Here is a 16444-nt window from a genome sequence, read left to right as displayed (position 1 = left end):
AGTGGTGTGTTTGTGTGACGTGGGTGTTTGTGTGTGCACTCTGTCACCTCGCATTCGGGCAAGTGTGTGTGTGTGTGTGCAGCGTCAGCACGCCTGTCTGTGTGTGTGGATATTTATGGCTTGATAATGAAGGTTTGGAGGGAGCGGGAGGAAAGACGCTGATTTATTTCAGCAGTTATTAGCCTGCTGAGTTCGCTCTTTCCAAATTTCTCAGCGTTTCACCTCGCTCCCTTACTTCCAAGTGCATATCTAATCATCTGCTGGAAGATTCCACGTTTATTATTTGTGTATATGGACAGCATTTAAATGCTTTTAGATGACTTCAAGAAGTTATAGTGAAAAATACTAACAGCAGACCTGCACATCCGCTGAGTTCAGTTGCGTGAGAAAACTTGTACATAGTTTTGTTGTTCCGTTTCCAAATCCTCTGGCATTTAGTGTGGTTGGATGCCTCACTTTATCTCTTTCTCTCACTCTCTCAGGGGTTTTTGTTTCTTCAACTCGGTGGCGATTGCTGCTAAGCAGCTCCAGCAGAAGCTCAGTGCCAGTAAAATCCTCATCGTTGATTGGGTGAGAGCTCTAAACTCAGCCAGTGTTAGTTCTAGGGATGCAACATTCTTGCACATACCAACAAGAACTTGATTAGTTTCATGTTATGGCCAATAACTGATATGATGGCTGATACATGAAAACCATACTATTATGTCTGTTCAATTTATGGAAATTAAAACAATAATGCTGCTATCAAGAGTTTATTAGTTAATGCAGCACAACAGAGTGACACAGAACGACAATAGAGAACAATTTATTTCAATTAAATAGCCAATAATGGTAGATTAAATACAGTATATCAGCAAAAAAACAACTAATATTCTCTTATAATCAATATATTACCAATACACTATATATAGTTGGCTATCAGTGCTAAATGATTACTAAAAAAACACTACAATTATTCTGGAATATTTAAGTGATGCCTATTTCAACATATTGTTCTGAACTGATGTGAATCTGAGTTACTAAACTGTATTGGTTAACAAGCTGAATTGATTGAGTTTATCAGTCACTGAATCAAATCACTTCCAGATTTTGGTCTTTTTTCGTCCTAATAGACCAGAAACGAAGGTAATGCTGATGTTAACTGAACAACATCCAAAATGCTACCATTAAAAGCTAACAAATGTTAAACATCTTAATGTGAATGATAAAGTAACCTGATTGTGTTTCATCAATCATGCAGGATGTTCATCATGGCAACGGCACCCAGGAAATCTTCTACAATGACCCCAGCGTCCTCTACGTCTCTCTCCATCGCTATGATAATGGGAACTTCTTCCCCGGGAGTGGTGGACCGGCAGAGGTTAGTACGCAGAGATTATTGATCATAACATACGAGCAAATACAACACTCCTTAGTTTGTTTAGTGCTGTGAAACACTATAAGCTCACAAAAAACTCAGTGTGTCACACTTGCGCAACTGTGTTCCAAACCAGAACTGGTTGCATCATGGCCTTCAGCACAAAAGGATCACAGTGAGAGGATGGTTTTCAGTGTTTAACAGCAGTGCCGTGTTTGATTTGTCCCAGGTGGGTTCTGGTGCCGGTGAGGGATTCAACGTTAATGTGGCGTGGACCGGTGGTCTGGAACCTCCCATGGGCGATGCTGAGTACCTGGCTGCCTTCAGGTATTAGTTTCACTTGGTTCATTTGCTGATTTAAACTAACTGAGGGGAACAATTCAGCAGGGACAGTACTGAGTGGAAACCAGGGGTGTCCAATCCTTCTCCTGGAGGGGCAACGTCCTGCAGAGTTTAGCTCCAACACACTTGTATAGAAGTTTCTAGTCATCCTGAAGACCTTGATTAGCTGGTTCAGGTGTGATTTATTAGAGTTGAAGCTAAACTGTGCAGGACAGTCTCTCCAGGATAAGGATTGGACACCCCAGTATAAACTGTGCCTTATCTGAATATATGGATCCATTTTCACTTAAATAAATGCTTTTGGTTTCATAATAAGTGAAGAAATGGGAAGATACCGTAATTATTTAATGAAATGAATTTGCTGACTGAAGGGTGTTAAGACTATGCTTTAAGAGCTAGTTGAGCAAACTAGCAGTTAGTCAAATTAGATCAGTCCAATTTTTTATATAACTGAAGTAAAAAAAAACATTATGACAAAGAAAAAAGTTAGAGGACTTAATGCCCATTCACACCAAGGATGGTAACGATAACAATATATTTCACTCTAAATCATTCTAAAATCGTTCTAAATGTAAAAGAATAGCCAAGCCCCCACTCCAACTATAATGGTACAGAAGAAAACTGGATGATAAAAACATTGACAGCCAATCAGAATCCATCCTGCTTTATACAGCTCAAGCATTTAAAGCGGCAGATGACAAAACTGCAGTGCATGCTTAAAATAAACAGAGCGTTAATCCAGGCCATTTATAAGGCCATTTATAATTAAGTCTTTTTGTACCATTTAAGAATGTTAATGGCCTTAAATTTAAACAATTAAACTGAGGACCCGCAGAAACCCTATAAGAACAGAAACCGCCTAAGAACCGACAGTTCAGTGCAAACATTTCTGTCATGCATTTGGCAAAAAGGTTTTGTTTACTATGCATTTTACCTTTGAAATTTGAGGCAAGTGCAAGTGTTTGTGAGCAGTGGTGTGATGGTGATTTAAATAAAATACAGATTTCCAAAAAATCCAAACATATAGTTATCCCCTTGAACTTGGTAAAAAGATCATCTGTTTTCCATCTTGACTGAAAAATACTGTGTTCATGGTCAGTTTTTCATTTATTATTTGCTAATGTTAGTAAATGTTTACGTTTGAGTGCACGTCCTACTGCGCTGTAATTAATAGTTGAGCGGTTGAAAACTAGCGACCTCTCCTGTTTGGAGACAGTATTAACATCATAAACTGAAAGCGATCTTTTTCGTGACTTACTTTTCAGATGTTTTAAAATTGATCATCTGAGTCTAATATGATCCAGCGGGCTGTACTAAAATGGCCTGCGGGCCGCCAGTTGCCCATTCCTGGTCTAGACACTAATATAATTTTAGTTATCTTTGTAATCATTATTCTTGGGATGAACAGGCCTATAAAAGGGATAGTTCACCCAAAAAGAAAAATGTTGTTATCCATTTACCCTCACGTCGCTCCAAAACTGAATGAGTTTCTTATGTTGAACACAAAAGAATGTATTTTGAACAACGCTGGTAATCAAACAGTTGATGGTCCCCATTGACTTCCATAGTATTTCTTTCCTTACTATGGAAGTCAATGGGGACCATCAACTGTTTGGTTCATTTTTGGGTGAACTATAACTTTAAAGGGATAGTTCACCTTCAGTTGCTGGTCCCCATTGAAGGTAAACTATCCCTTTAATTTTAACTAGTCTAAGCAGTTCATGCAACCGGTTTGATTTATCACCTGAGGAAATAACGCCCTGAGCAGCATACCAAGATTAATTACCCAGTTGCTCACATTTTATTACCCAAACTTTAATTTCAGCTTCAGTTTCAGTTTTTGGCTAAATGCAAACTTTTATTCCGTTTTCTGTGTTTCTAATAAAAATTTCTGCAATTTCTGTGATGGTCTTGTTAGTTTCCATTGTCGTTTCACAAACACAGTAATTTAGCATTAATCCTTATGGTCTGTGGTTGTGCTAGTATTTGGTAAACGATAACCGAAAACGCTGTCTTGGGAGTAAGCTGGTGTTAAGTGTTGTGTCAAGGACACAATGGTGTTAGCAACTCTTCTTTCAAGGATCTCCTGTGGTCCAGATGTTTAACCACAACCCCACCACAATGCACTTTATATGTCTTGTAAAGTCCTTACATGGCCTGATTATCATCAGGTCAGAGTTCAGGAAGAAGCATTTGACCTTCCATCATGTTTCGCCAAAGAACCTGGTCTTCTTCATATGGGCGTCCATCATTATTGCATTGGTTTCTCTCCTGCGTTCTTGTGCACTAGTGTTTGCACTGAGACATTTGGGATTTTGTCAGGAATTGGACGCCCGATCATATTGTGATCAGTCTTTTAAGTTGGACTTCCCCCTCTGCGTCTGCCAACCTGCATCAGTCAAGGTGTTTATTATAGTCTGAAACGCTTGCAGGGCTTCAAATGATTCCCAGCTTTTTCATTGTGTTGGGATCAAACTCAAGCTTGGCCACTTCCACATGCCACTTAATTGCCGCCGGTGGGTGGTTTTATTAAACGTTTTTAGCATTTTTTGAAGGAAGCCTGCTTCGGGATTTTGGTTTCGGTCCAAGGAGGCGCTGCTAACCACACACTAACCAGGATCCCTGTGTGAAAGTGGGTGGGCGTCTAAAAGGACCTTTAAGATCTTTCAGGACTGAACATTTTGGGAATGTTCTTCCTCTAACCAGCCTGTCTCTCTTTGACTTCCTGTGTCTTGTACACTCTTTCTCGTCCTTTTATTGGTCTTTAATGAATGCTGCGCTCTCTCTCTTTCCCTCCACCCAAACTAAAATTATTCCTCTCCACACAGGGGAGCGTGGGTAGTTTTATTGGTCTAGAGGGGAGGCGGAGTTGGTTACAACGGTGAGGGTAGGCGGAGAAGGGGGGAGTAGTGGAGGATCCTGGGTAATTAAGGCAAATGGCTCCCAGATGGTGGGCTGTCAGTGACGTGAGGAGAACGACAAGCTCCAAATGGGAACCAGATGCAGCGGCGGTCGCTTTGAACTCGCCGGTGATGCGCTCAAGAGGCGAAATCGCTGGCAGGGCTGGCGTCCTCCGAGCGCAAGAAAGAGGGAGATGAGGAAAAAGAGGAAGGAGGACGGTTATTAACAGAACCCAATTCAGACACTTTAGTCACTGGGATTGTCACACTGTGCTTCGGCCAGCTTCATTTTTGTCAAATTTGTCAAATATAAGAGGAACGCCACTAGTCTTTTTCTTCTTTTGAGTCTTTTGGCCAAGTTTTTTGCATTTTTGGAAAGGTTTGATCAGATCTGATGTTAAACTGACAAAACAATTTATCTGAAACTATTTAACAGCAATTTTACAAAATCGACTTCTTAAAAAAATCTACTAATTAAAGATAAATAGTTTTGTCATTCTCGTGAGTTAGATTGTTTTGATGAACCAGATGATTCATGTTCATAACTGAATGATACGATTCATTTTTCGAGTTCAACTCACTAGTTGCAGTGGTTAACGGGTGAAGATTATCTATAAATAATAAACTAAATTGGAATGACATGAGTATGAGGAAATGATAGCTATTAACCAGCCATTTAACTATGGTTTAAAATTGTGCATAAAGATTTTGAAAGAAAATGCAGTCTTATAAGTGCAGATATAACATTAACCGAATGTTTTTTTTTTATGCATTGTTCTGATGTTTAGGACGGTGGTGATGCCCATTGCTCAGGAGTTTTCCCCAGACGTCGTGTTGGTCTCTTCAGGGTTTGACGCTGCAGAAGGACACCCTGCTCCTTTGGGAGGATACAAAGTCACTGCTAAATGTAGGATTTTTCTTGCATATGAAATATAAATTCTTATAAACAGCTTCAAATTGTATCGAATTTATATACATTTTTAAATAGTCACAGAAAATGTACTGCGACGCTAATGTTGTCATTGGTTTCTCCGCAGGTTTCGGCTTTTTGACTCGGCAGTTGATGGCGTTAGCAGGAGGACGCGTGGTTCTAGCATTAGAGGGAGGTCACGACCTCACAGCCATATGTGATGCTTCTGAGGCCTGTGTCAGCGCTCTGCTGGGACTGGAGGTCAGATTTCATGCACAAGCAAACATCATCACAAGAATGCATTTATTATAGCTTTATAATCCTGTTGTACCATTGCTGGTAACAAATAATCAGCAGTGTTGTTATGTAAGGGTGTTAACATTACTTTTCTGGCAAAGTCTTGCATGACGTGCTCTTTGTTTTAAAGGAAAAACAAAAACACCCTTCTTCATCTTGTTTTCTCTTAGGAGCCTCTTCCTGAGTCGACTCTCCTCCAGACGCCCAATGCCAACGCCGTGCTTTCACTCCAGAGAGTGCTGCAAATACAGAGTGAGTGTCTCGCGCTCCTCTCGTCACAGTCTGCCTCTAATTATCCTGAAATGCACGGGTTTCCTGGTAGCACACATTTGTTTAATTCTTTGTAATTAATTATAATCATGATCGTCGTTGTTTCACCACATGGTTCCTACTGAGCCAAAATATTCCTATAAAACAATGGTATGGGATGCACTACGTGGCGTACACTACCTCTCTCATGCTTTCTGTGTGCTACTGACAGACATCTATTTCCAGTTTTCAACACTGTTGTTGGTTAGACTTGTAATTGTCATTTTAAAACCTGTATGACTTTGTTTCTTCAGTTGAACACAAAAAGAAATGCAGAAAGCTGCTTTTTTCTGACCACTAAAGTGAACAATGATTCATAAAGTTGAGGTCCAGTTGTAGTCTGTATGAGGTCATACAATATCTGACCAGAAAGTCACCATTATCTTTCCCTCTGCTGTAGTTCTCAAACAACATGGAGACCTCACTGGCTCTTGCACATCAAGCTAGCATGTTTGAGCTTGTTTACCATATTTGATGTGCTCTATGTGTGTGCACTGAACAATGTTTATATGTGGAAAAAAGCCTAAATTAAATCTATTCATTTTATAAAGTGATATTGAAAAGTGTATCTCCAGAAGACTTGGATTAAATCGCTTGGTTCATATGGATTACTTTTAGAATGTCTTTATGAACATTTTAACACGTCAAAGATCTGGTTATGTTGAATTTCCCAAATTTGGGACAGAAATCTCTCAGGTTTCATTAAAAATGTTTTAGTTTGTGTTTTCAAACATCTTATGGGTTTGGAACGACATTATTATGAGAAAATAATGATGGAATTGTAATTTTTGAGAGTACTGTCCATTTAAATTTCAGTCTTTTCTTCACACAAAGGCTTCAGAATACAGCACACAAGTTGTATGCAGTATTTTGCGATTGCTTTTAATATTTTCATTTTATGGAAATGAGCAGCTTTGACATTCTGCAAAATATCTATTTTTGTTATTCAATTCAGATAGAAAGTCATACAGATTTGGAATGACATAATGAGTGGTAAATTATGTCACAATTTAGTCCAGTCTGTTAATTGTGAGATTTCTGTCTCAGGTCAGTATTGGTCATCACTGAAGCCGTTGATGGGCACAGTGGGGCAGTCGTTCCTGGGTGCCCAGAGGAAAGACTGTGAGGAAACGGACACAGTGAATGCGATGGCGTCCCTCTCCGTGGGGGTCTTGACCAACAAAAGGTGAGATCTGATGAAGAAATTGTGTTCGATGCAATTAATGCAATTGCTTCAGAGCTTTTGTTGCATTCTTCGATGCTAAACATAAACCTATTTTTTTACAGCCTTGTTGATGAACCCATGGAGCACGACGAAGACTCCCTTTAAACCAGGTCTTTACACGTCTGAAAACTGTCCAGTACCAAATGGCGCTCCACAACATGTGAACGAGCCGTGCCTCAAGACCAGCAGTGCCTCAGGGGGCGTGGCTTCCTCATCACGGCCCCTCCCCCAAGACACCACCTCAACACTGACCACCAGCGCAGCGCGGCTAAGCTAACAACCCGCAGCCACAGTTCTGCCGGGGCTCTGGGATCCACGTCATCTTCTCCATTCACGTACCACACAAACAAACACACTAGGACGCATGAGTGTGTTTTTAACATTCACTAATGCGCTGAAGGACCCCAGTCGCTCAAATATTCACCTCCGGTGCCTCAAAAGAGACTATTTACTTTAGCTGGAGATGCGAAAGCAGATTTGCAGGAACGGTTGAGGATTATTTAACCTTTTTTAAAGGCAGCCCACTTTACTACCCCGACAAGCGGACTGTGCTGAGAGAAAAAGAGGGGTTTCCTTGCACCTGGCAACCACAACGTGGCTCCACTCTATGATGTCATTAATATTAACCAATTTAACCACTAAAGAAGAAGAAAATTATCTCGATAACTGTGGGTTTTATAAATTGTATTTTTTTTTTTTTTTGCACTGTGCATTCCATAATGTGAACCGTGAAATTTTCCAAACCTCTGGGAAAAGAAAGATCTAATTCTCTATCTAGTTTTACGCTTAACGTTCATTTTTTTTTTTTTAAGTGAAGCAAAAAACAGTTGCATTCTTGTCAGGTTCAGTTACATTCTACTTGCATTCCCAGCATGAAGGCTGTAAACTTGAATACTTCGAGATACTTATTTGTACTGATTCTGTGTATCTGATTCAATGCCTCATGTTTTTAAAGGCCAGAGGGACAAACCAGCTATGAGCAAGTTTATTGCACACACCCACCCACCCAAAAAAACACACATATACGCCCATATTTCTGTGCACACGGCGCATCCTTATGACCACTGTACAGTTAATATCGTGGACACAGGAAGTGCTTAAGCTTTCCCTAGACTAACTGTAACGCAAAGTAGCTCAGTCTCTTTTTTTAGACCAAACTAATTTGAATATGATGTCTATATGTGTGTGCGTGTGTATCTATCAGTCATATCTTTTATCTGTTCTGTACTCACAATCAAACCTTGATTGACCACAAGCAAAAGTGCAAAACGACATTTGAATGGGCTCTCGCCGCCACTTTAACGGCAGTGTGTGAAATTCTTTTATAACACAATTGTCTGTAGTATTCACTGATCTTTGTTGTTTTGGACGAGGGAAGTGACCAGCCTGTTAACCTGTGGAGAAGACATGTCTCAAGTTGGTGCGCATTTAATGAGTTTCTTTCATTGCTGCGCACTTACATTTTTTAATAATTTTTTTACGAGGGATGCATTGTTTTTGGATGGCGTTCTGTTTTCCACAGCCTGCACATAGATGTCTAATTCACACCAGTTGTGTGGATGAAGTTTATGGTGATATTAAATATGTCTCTCAGCCTCTGGGATTCACATTTACGCCATCATCAATGAACCGAAATGAATATCACACCAAAACGGACAGACCTCTTTAAATACTGTGCCACTCATCAGCATGTCCGGTTTCAAAAACCGTGTAATTTCTAAACAAAAATCTGTCTAGTTGCGTAATCCTGATGGGCCAAACCGCCAAAAATATTGCTCTGGAAATATTTCTGTAACACATGCTGTATCAGTATCTCAACGTTAATGCCGTCTGGATGGTCACTGGTCGGGACATTACATTTGACTAGTAGCACAGTTCATGGTGCTTGTTTGACTTTTGCATTATGCTTTTGGTTTAATGAACGCCCCGACGGCTCTCTTACAAGTTTCGGATTTGTATCGATATGCATTGACCAAATCTCACCTTTTTGAGTTTGTGTTACTCTGCACAACCCTTTAGCTCTGCATTCACAACCAAATTCACACGTTGACATGCTTTCCTGCGTTCACTACAAGAAACAATCGTGACCTGGCAAATTGCTGTTATTGCGAACATGTGGAATAAAAATAGAGGCATTCCTTGTGCGAGTTTTCTGTAATGCTGCAGATACAAGTATCCAGCACCTGCCCGACCAATAAGTCTTTAATTCATCCCTTTCTTGCCTTGTACCAAACCACTGTGGATAGTTCGACATTTGTATGATTCCATGTAAATAGCACCATCCATTTATCGATGTTTTGTGAGGTTTCATGAAGACCCTGGGTAGCCTTTGCCCATCAGACCCCCGTGAAGACTGTTGCAGACGTTCACTCATTAATGAAGTCATAGCTAATCGTTCAGAACTAGCGGCGATCTTGCTGCATATTTATAGTACTTCAAACAGTGCACTTGCATTTCACCATCAACAAAACATTCCTGTTCATCATCAGACAAACTGAAAGCAAGTTGGTTAGCAACAATTCGACAGCACTTAGCCACAGTTTCACCGCTGTGACTAAAAACAGATCTTGACATTCTGTTGCAGTTTGGACACTGATACGCGTCTTACATACAGTTCTATTTTAGTGGTGTATTTTTACAATAGCTTTGTGCATTTGTACTGTTTTGATATACCTCTCAAAGCGCTTGTATTCTCTCATCTCTCCGAACCCTTTATGAAGTAAAACGGAGAGCGTGTGCTGTCGTCATCGCTCGTGTAAAAGCAAACCAGCGTCGTCTTAATTCTGTCATTTATTCCCTTTTGCCTTCTTGTATGGACAATGTAAATAGTTTCATACGACCAAAAGACTTCACCTACGTGCCTTGAAGTACTTTACCTGTCGACCCCACTAACTGGATCTGTTTAACAAAGCATAACAGAAATTATGTTTTCGAATCTTCCCTGTTTATTTCCCATTTCTTTTATTTCTCTGTGTAGAGAAAAGAATGTCTATTTTGTACTGTTTCTTTCTTCCTAATTAAAAGAAAAGCATTTTTTGTTTGCCTGAATTTCATTCGGTTTTGTCATTTTTGTGTGTACAATCTATTCTGCTTATAATGTCTGAACATCAAATACCAGCGAGCTGAAAGAAATAAATCAAATCCATTCGCACACATCCATTTGTTTTCTATTAATTGAGAAACATTCACTCAGATTTACAGCATGCTCTTTTTATTTTAGCATAGCAATGCTGTTAGAAAAATATAAGATAACTATAGTCCCTGCTAGAAATGACTACAATGCCAGCATTTTCCACCAAAACACAGCTGATGTTGCTGTTATTACTAACTATTAAGTTATTACTAACTTGTAAAACTTGGGAAAAACCACTAAATTCTTCAAAATAATAATAATAAAAAAGCTTACTCTAAATGCATCTCATACTGTTTAAAGATGCCATATTTTAAGTTTAACATGGTGCCATGATACATTTTTTAGAGGTTTTTTCATGCATCTATTGAAGCATCTAAAAATGAATCATTACAATTAAATATTGCACATGCACACAATTCTGAAATGCTTGATTAATGACTGGCCTGAAGAAACTAAATTGCCGATACTGGTTCATCTGGTCACTGGTTTATTCAAACACATTTAGGCTTCTGCTTTAGTTTGGGCCACTATGGCCGTGTGTTTTGCACTTCGATTCAAACATGTGTCTTGTAATTGCTTTACCTAATTACACGTACTAAACAGCAGAACGTGGCACTCTTGTGGCGAGGCGGTCTGTCTTATTTCTTGCCAACCAGACATATATTTATTGAAGCCTCAAACTAAACTGGATAATGCCAAGTTTATGTGCAGACCAAGTTTAGCTGACTTTTTTTCTAATTAACTAATTAGCAGTGTCTGGATTCTAAAGAACTCGTACGAGCAGAACAAGAACACCTCGATCTATCACTTAAATATTTTTAGATTAATTTCTGGGTTTTTTCAATTTCAAATTTGCTAAATGATTTATTTTTCTTCAAATGTTTTTTACTGCACTAAAAGGCATGAACATGCTTGTTTTAAAGTAGCTCTCATAACTTATGAGTGATAGTTCATCCAAAAATGAAAACTCTCACCCTAATGTTGTTCCAAACCCGTAAGACCTTCGTTCATCTTCGGAACACAAATTAAGATATTTTTGATGAAATCCGAGAGCTTTCTGACACTGCATAGAAGGCAACACAACTGACACGTTCAAGGCCCAGAAAGGTAGTAAAGACATCATTAAAATAGCCCATGTGACATCAGTGGTCCAACCTTAATTTCATGAAGTTATGCAAATAATTTTTGTGTGCAAAGAAAACAAAAATAATGACTTTATTCAACGATTTATTCTCTTCCGGGTCAGTCTTCGAGAATCACAATGCATGCGTGTGGTGCTGCTGACGCAGGAGCTGGTGTTCTGACGTAGAACCTGGATACAATTCATTAAACACAAAACATTCTTCGTAAACACGTCTTAAGATTTCAACAGAGAGGATGAATTACTTATGCGAACCAGAATATACAGACGATGAACTCTCATAAACGTCGAAGACTGACATGGAAGAGAAGAACATTTTTAAAGTTACTTTTGTTTTCTTTGAGTACAAACAGTATTCTCGTAGCTTCATAAAGTTAAAGGTGAACCACTGATGTCACATGGACCATTTTATCGATGTTCTTACTACCTTTCTGCGCCTTGAACGTGTCAGTTGCGTTGCTGTCATGGACAAAAAGCTCTCGGATTTCATTGAAAACATTTTAATTTGTGTTCCGAAGATGAACGAAGATCTTACAGGTTTGGAAGGACATGAGGGTGAGTAATTAATGACAGAATTTACATTTTTAGGTGAACTATTCCTTTAATGCATTTGCTAATCACCTAGTCATATTGCAGAATTAAACTTACAGCTTTATTTTTTAAAAACGTAACAACCTTTACATTTAGATGAATGTGGTATATACCATGACACAATTGTTACACTGTCACAGAAGCAATAATGTTGGCTAATATACAGCATAAATGACAAGCGCAACAACTCTGAAATGATCAGATCTGTATATCGGGGAATATAGTGAGTCTACGTAGCATTTTTCCATCAGGCTAGCTGGTATAGGTTAGCTATAAGTGTAGAGTCCTTATGACAGTCAATATCTGCTTCTGCGTGTCCATACATAATCAAAGTCAACGAACGCTGATCACAAATCAGCACTCTGCCACTCAATCAGAGTCATTTCCAGAGTATGATTCAGAGTCGTGTGGAATAATCTGAACAATTTTAGTTCCTTTAGATGGTGGAGGGTCATTTTTATATTTATTTATTTATTTATTTTTTTCGCATTTTGTTGTATTGCTCCATTAGAAGAAGGGAAGGATTGTTGGCTTGTAGTCGAAGCATGATGTCCTCTGGGATAGTGGGATACTGTTGAGACAGACAGAAGGGGAAGAACATGTCAGAAATGTGTAAAAGTAAAACATTTATATGGACAGTATATAGTCATTTTTATATATGCATGGGTTGTTCACAAATAGCTTTTGTGGTCAAAGAAAATAATAATTTAAAGACTGCATGGAATATTTAGCAATTTAAAAAATGCATTTGTCACATAGCATTTGAAAATCGACTTGTGAAGGTGTAAGGGTTTGGATTAAAGACAAACATATTGGATGAAACATTGAGGAGAGGAAGTATTCGATGTCTGGATCTGGATTACTTCATAAACAGCTTTATTTAAATTGCTCAATCAGTTTGCTGGAATCTGCTTATCATCTCAGCCTAAAGCGAAAGAATAATTCCCATGAACACCGACAAACACGTTGACTCATCTCGCATAAATGAAAGACATTGCTGAAGTAATACAGTATGTGGTGAATATGAATAGTCCAAGGAAACCACAGCCTAAAATAAATCCTGACAAAGAGCCGTAGTTACTCTGTTTCCATTAACAGCACACATTTTTTCACAAATTAGCCAATCAAGACTGGATGACTAAAAAAAACAATACCTGAAAATGCAATTTTAATTTATTAAGATAATGATAACTGCCAGAAATGGGTAATAAAAGTGGTACAAAGTTGAACTTCAATGGTATTTGAAGATTTTATTTTATTTTTTTGTTATTTGCAGTGTTCTCAAACGATTAATCGCGATTAATCACATCCAAAATAAAAGTTTTTGTTTACAGAACATATGTGTGTGTACTGTTTATTTATTATATATAAATACACACACACATGCATGTATATATTTATTTCAAACAAAACTTGTTTATTTATGAAATATATTTATATAACATGAATTATATGAATATAAATATATAAATGTAAATACATTAAATATTTTCAAAATATATGCTTTATGTGTGTGTGTATTTATATATGCATAATAAATGTACATAGTACACACACATATATTATATAAACAAAAACTTTTATTTTGGATGTGATTAATCGCATTTAAATGCAGAATGTAAGAAAATGCTTCATAGAAAAAAACATAAAACTCTGCATACCTGTCATTTCTATTGGTGCCAGGGTAAGTTCTGCACATCCCTTGCCTGTTCTTTTGTTAAGTATTTAAGTTAATTTGATTACAGTGACAGCTAGATACTCCAACAGCACATTTTCTCCCAAACTCAGTGCAGAGATGTGAAAAATGTTCACAGATTTAATCTGGACCTGGGCTCAACTAACTTGTTGCTGAATATCTTTGTTCAGTTGCGTTTACAGGGGAATTTCACCATCCTAAAACTACACGGTGCCAGCTAAATATTTCCCAACTCTCGAAGTGCCCAAAAATCAATACCATCGATAAGTCACACGTTCACTAAAATCCTATTCTTCCTATTTGCTAACATCAAACTGATATATATCATCAAACTGAATTAGTGTGTGTTGTATGGCTAGTATCTCTTACACACACACACACACACACACACACACAGACACACACACCTCTGTAACACCCCACAACTGTTTCCAATCATTAGGTTCCTGCATGTCTAGGGCCGGTCGCCTCTGATTGCACGACACTGGATACGAGATCCCGTGAAGGGCAGAGGGAGGGCGATTTACACCCGTGGGCTAAAGGAGAGTCCTCTCCACCTTTCCCTGCTTCCTGTTCACTCACTTTTCTTTTCCTTTAATGATTTTTCTTTGTTCCCTGTTATCTTTAACAGCAACACATGGCCCCTGGTGCAGACTGAGATCACAGTGAAAAATGTGAAATAAATACATATTTGTTTTAAATATGTATTAATTACAAATATATAAACATAAATTTAGCTATAAGTATAGAATATGTATGACCAACACAAAATTTCTTTTATTTTTTTTTTTTTTTTGGAACTTTATAAAAATGTCTGTTTTTTTTTTTTTTTGTTTGTATACACAAAAACAAACCATGGTGGTGTTGTTGAAAAGATACTTACGTGCAGTATGTTTAAATGTACTTGTGGTTAAGGCAATACACACTATGAAATCCAAAGAAAAGGCTACACCAGTAGGCCTGCGTATGATAACCTCAGCAGCATATTATCACAAGCTGGAAGCTGTGCTGAGTCGTATTTAGGTAAACTTGACAAGTCACATGAAATGAATAAATAAGAAAAACATCTGTTTTTATGCTAAGGTGTGTATAAGTGGAAACTCCAGAACCTTAAGAGGAGTTTCGCATTCATGTTGTATTATCAAAAGGGCTATTATCTCTCAAATTATTGAGACAGCATGTTTTTTATGCATTTCATTTTCATACCGTTTACCTGGGGGTGAAATTATTATTATTATTATTATTATTATTATTATTATTATTATTATTATTATTATTATTATTATTATTTTAATTTAAACCAATTGACATATGTTTGGAGTTACAAATTCCTATTGCTGAATACCAATTCCTATTTGCTCAAATCTTAAATTGTTAGCATTTAGTCTATTATAAATGAGTACAACATTAAGATCAGATTATTTCTGCAAAGAATTATTATGTGGTTAGTAAAGCCATTAATATCCAGCACATTGTAAAAATGTCCCCCCCAGACAGTTATAATAAAAGTAATGTCTTGACTGGTTTTTTTGTTTGTTTGTTTTTTGTACCTTTCTGTTGTGTGATAAATAAATTAATAAATATACAAACAGTTTGCTTGTAATGCCTGAAGATCTTTAACCAGATATTGAGTCTAAAGTCAAGATAAAAATTAGCACAATACTTGGAAAATTATTATGCATTATATTATGCATTTATATACGTGCATACGTGCACTTCAGGCATTTATTTATTTATTTGTTTGTTTGTTGTTGTTTCATTCTATTGAATTTGCTGTGTAAATGTGATTCTGAAACAGGTTAACTGTTCATTAGACCAATGGCATCAGTTCAGCGGGCGAGAGCTACTCCAGCTGGTTAAAGGTCCAGCCACAAAAACAGGTTCTGTTCCAGTGCTGCCCAAGCCACAATAAGGGCCGGGAGGCAGTTACAACAAACCCCTGAGAGAAAAAAAACAAAAACCTTCAGGTGTTAATACCCTTACAGATTATTATATTACTAAAAATAATTCTTAATTTGAGGTTTGTTGTAACTGGGCACAGAGCGTCCACGATCAGCGCTATTTAAAACAGCACACAGTACAACCTCTGTCTGTATGAATTCTGATATATATATATTTAATAAGATAATTCACTCTGCATTCTCTGTGGAATTAATTCAACAACTTGGGTTTTGGGTGCCTGTTTGATTATGCATGATTCCACATACACCATAAATGGAGGAAACACTGATCGTATGATGTAGCCTGTGTAATAAAATAAACCCAACAAGTCCATAATCAATGAGCAAGTCATTTTTTTTGTATTTGTGATAGAGAAGCTTAAACTGGCAGATCAACAACTTGGACTAAAGCAGATCCATGTGCTCATATCAGCTACCATATTTCATTTATAACATTTCACTGACATACCTGTAGAGGGTTGCTCTGAGAAAAAGTCAAAAGTTCGGTGTTGGAAGGTCAGAGGTCAGCTTTAGGCAGGGTCAAGTCATGGCAGCAGGAATAAGACTGCTGCTGCTGAATAATAAGAAACAACAACAAATAGA

At 37.8% G+C, this 16444-nt stretch overlaps 1 protein-coding gene across 2 annotated transcripts in view; it reads left to right on the top strand.

The window, feature by feature from the left end:
- Positions 1-10388, top strand: part of LOC109061811 (histone deacetylase 7-like) — an 85032-nt gene extending 74644 nt beyond the window's left edge. For both annotated transcript variants that reach the window (XM_042750833.1, XM_042750834.1), the window contains exons 19-26: positions 483-570; positions 1241-1360; positions 1587-1684; positions 5388-5506; positions 5637-5770; positions 5977-6058; positions 7163-7301; positions 7403-10388. In XM_042750833.1, coding sequence (XP_042606767.1) covers positions 483-570; positions 1241-1360; positions 1587-1684; positions 5388-5506; positions 5637-5770; positions 5977-6058; positions 7163-7301; positions 7403-7445 — 823 coding nt within the window. In that variant the 3' untranslated portion in view covers positions 7446-10388. The remainder of the gene's footprint in view (positions 1-482; positions 571-1240; positions 1361-1586; positions 1685-5387; positions 5507-5636; positions 5771-5976; positions 6059-7162; positions 7302-7402) is intronic.
- Positions 10389-16444: the final 6056 nt, after the last annotated feature.

Source organism: Cyprinus carpio, chromosome B23 (assembly GCF_018340385.1).
Source record: "Cyprinus carpio isolate SPL01 chromosome B23, ASM1834038v1, whole genome shotgun sequence".
In the NCBI taxonomy this organism is placed as follows: Eukaryota; Metazoa; Chordata; class Actinopteri; order Cypriniformes; family Cyprinidae; genus Cyprinus; species Cyprinus carpio.
The sequence above is the reverse complement of the archived record's forward strand: the minus strand, read 5'-3'. Positions and strand labels throughout refer to the sequence as shown.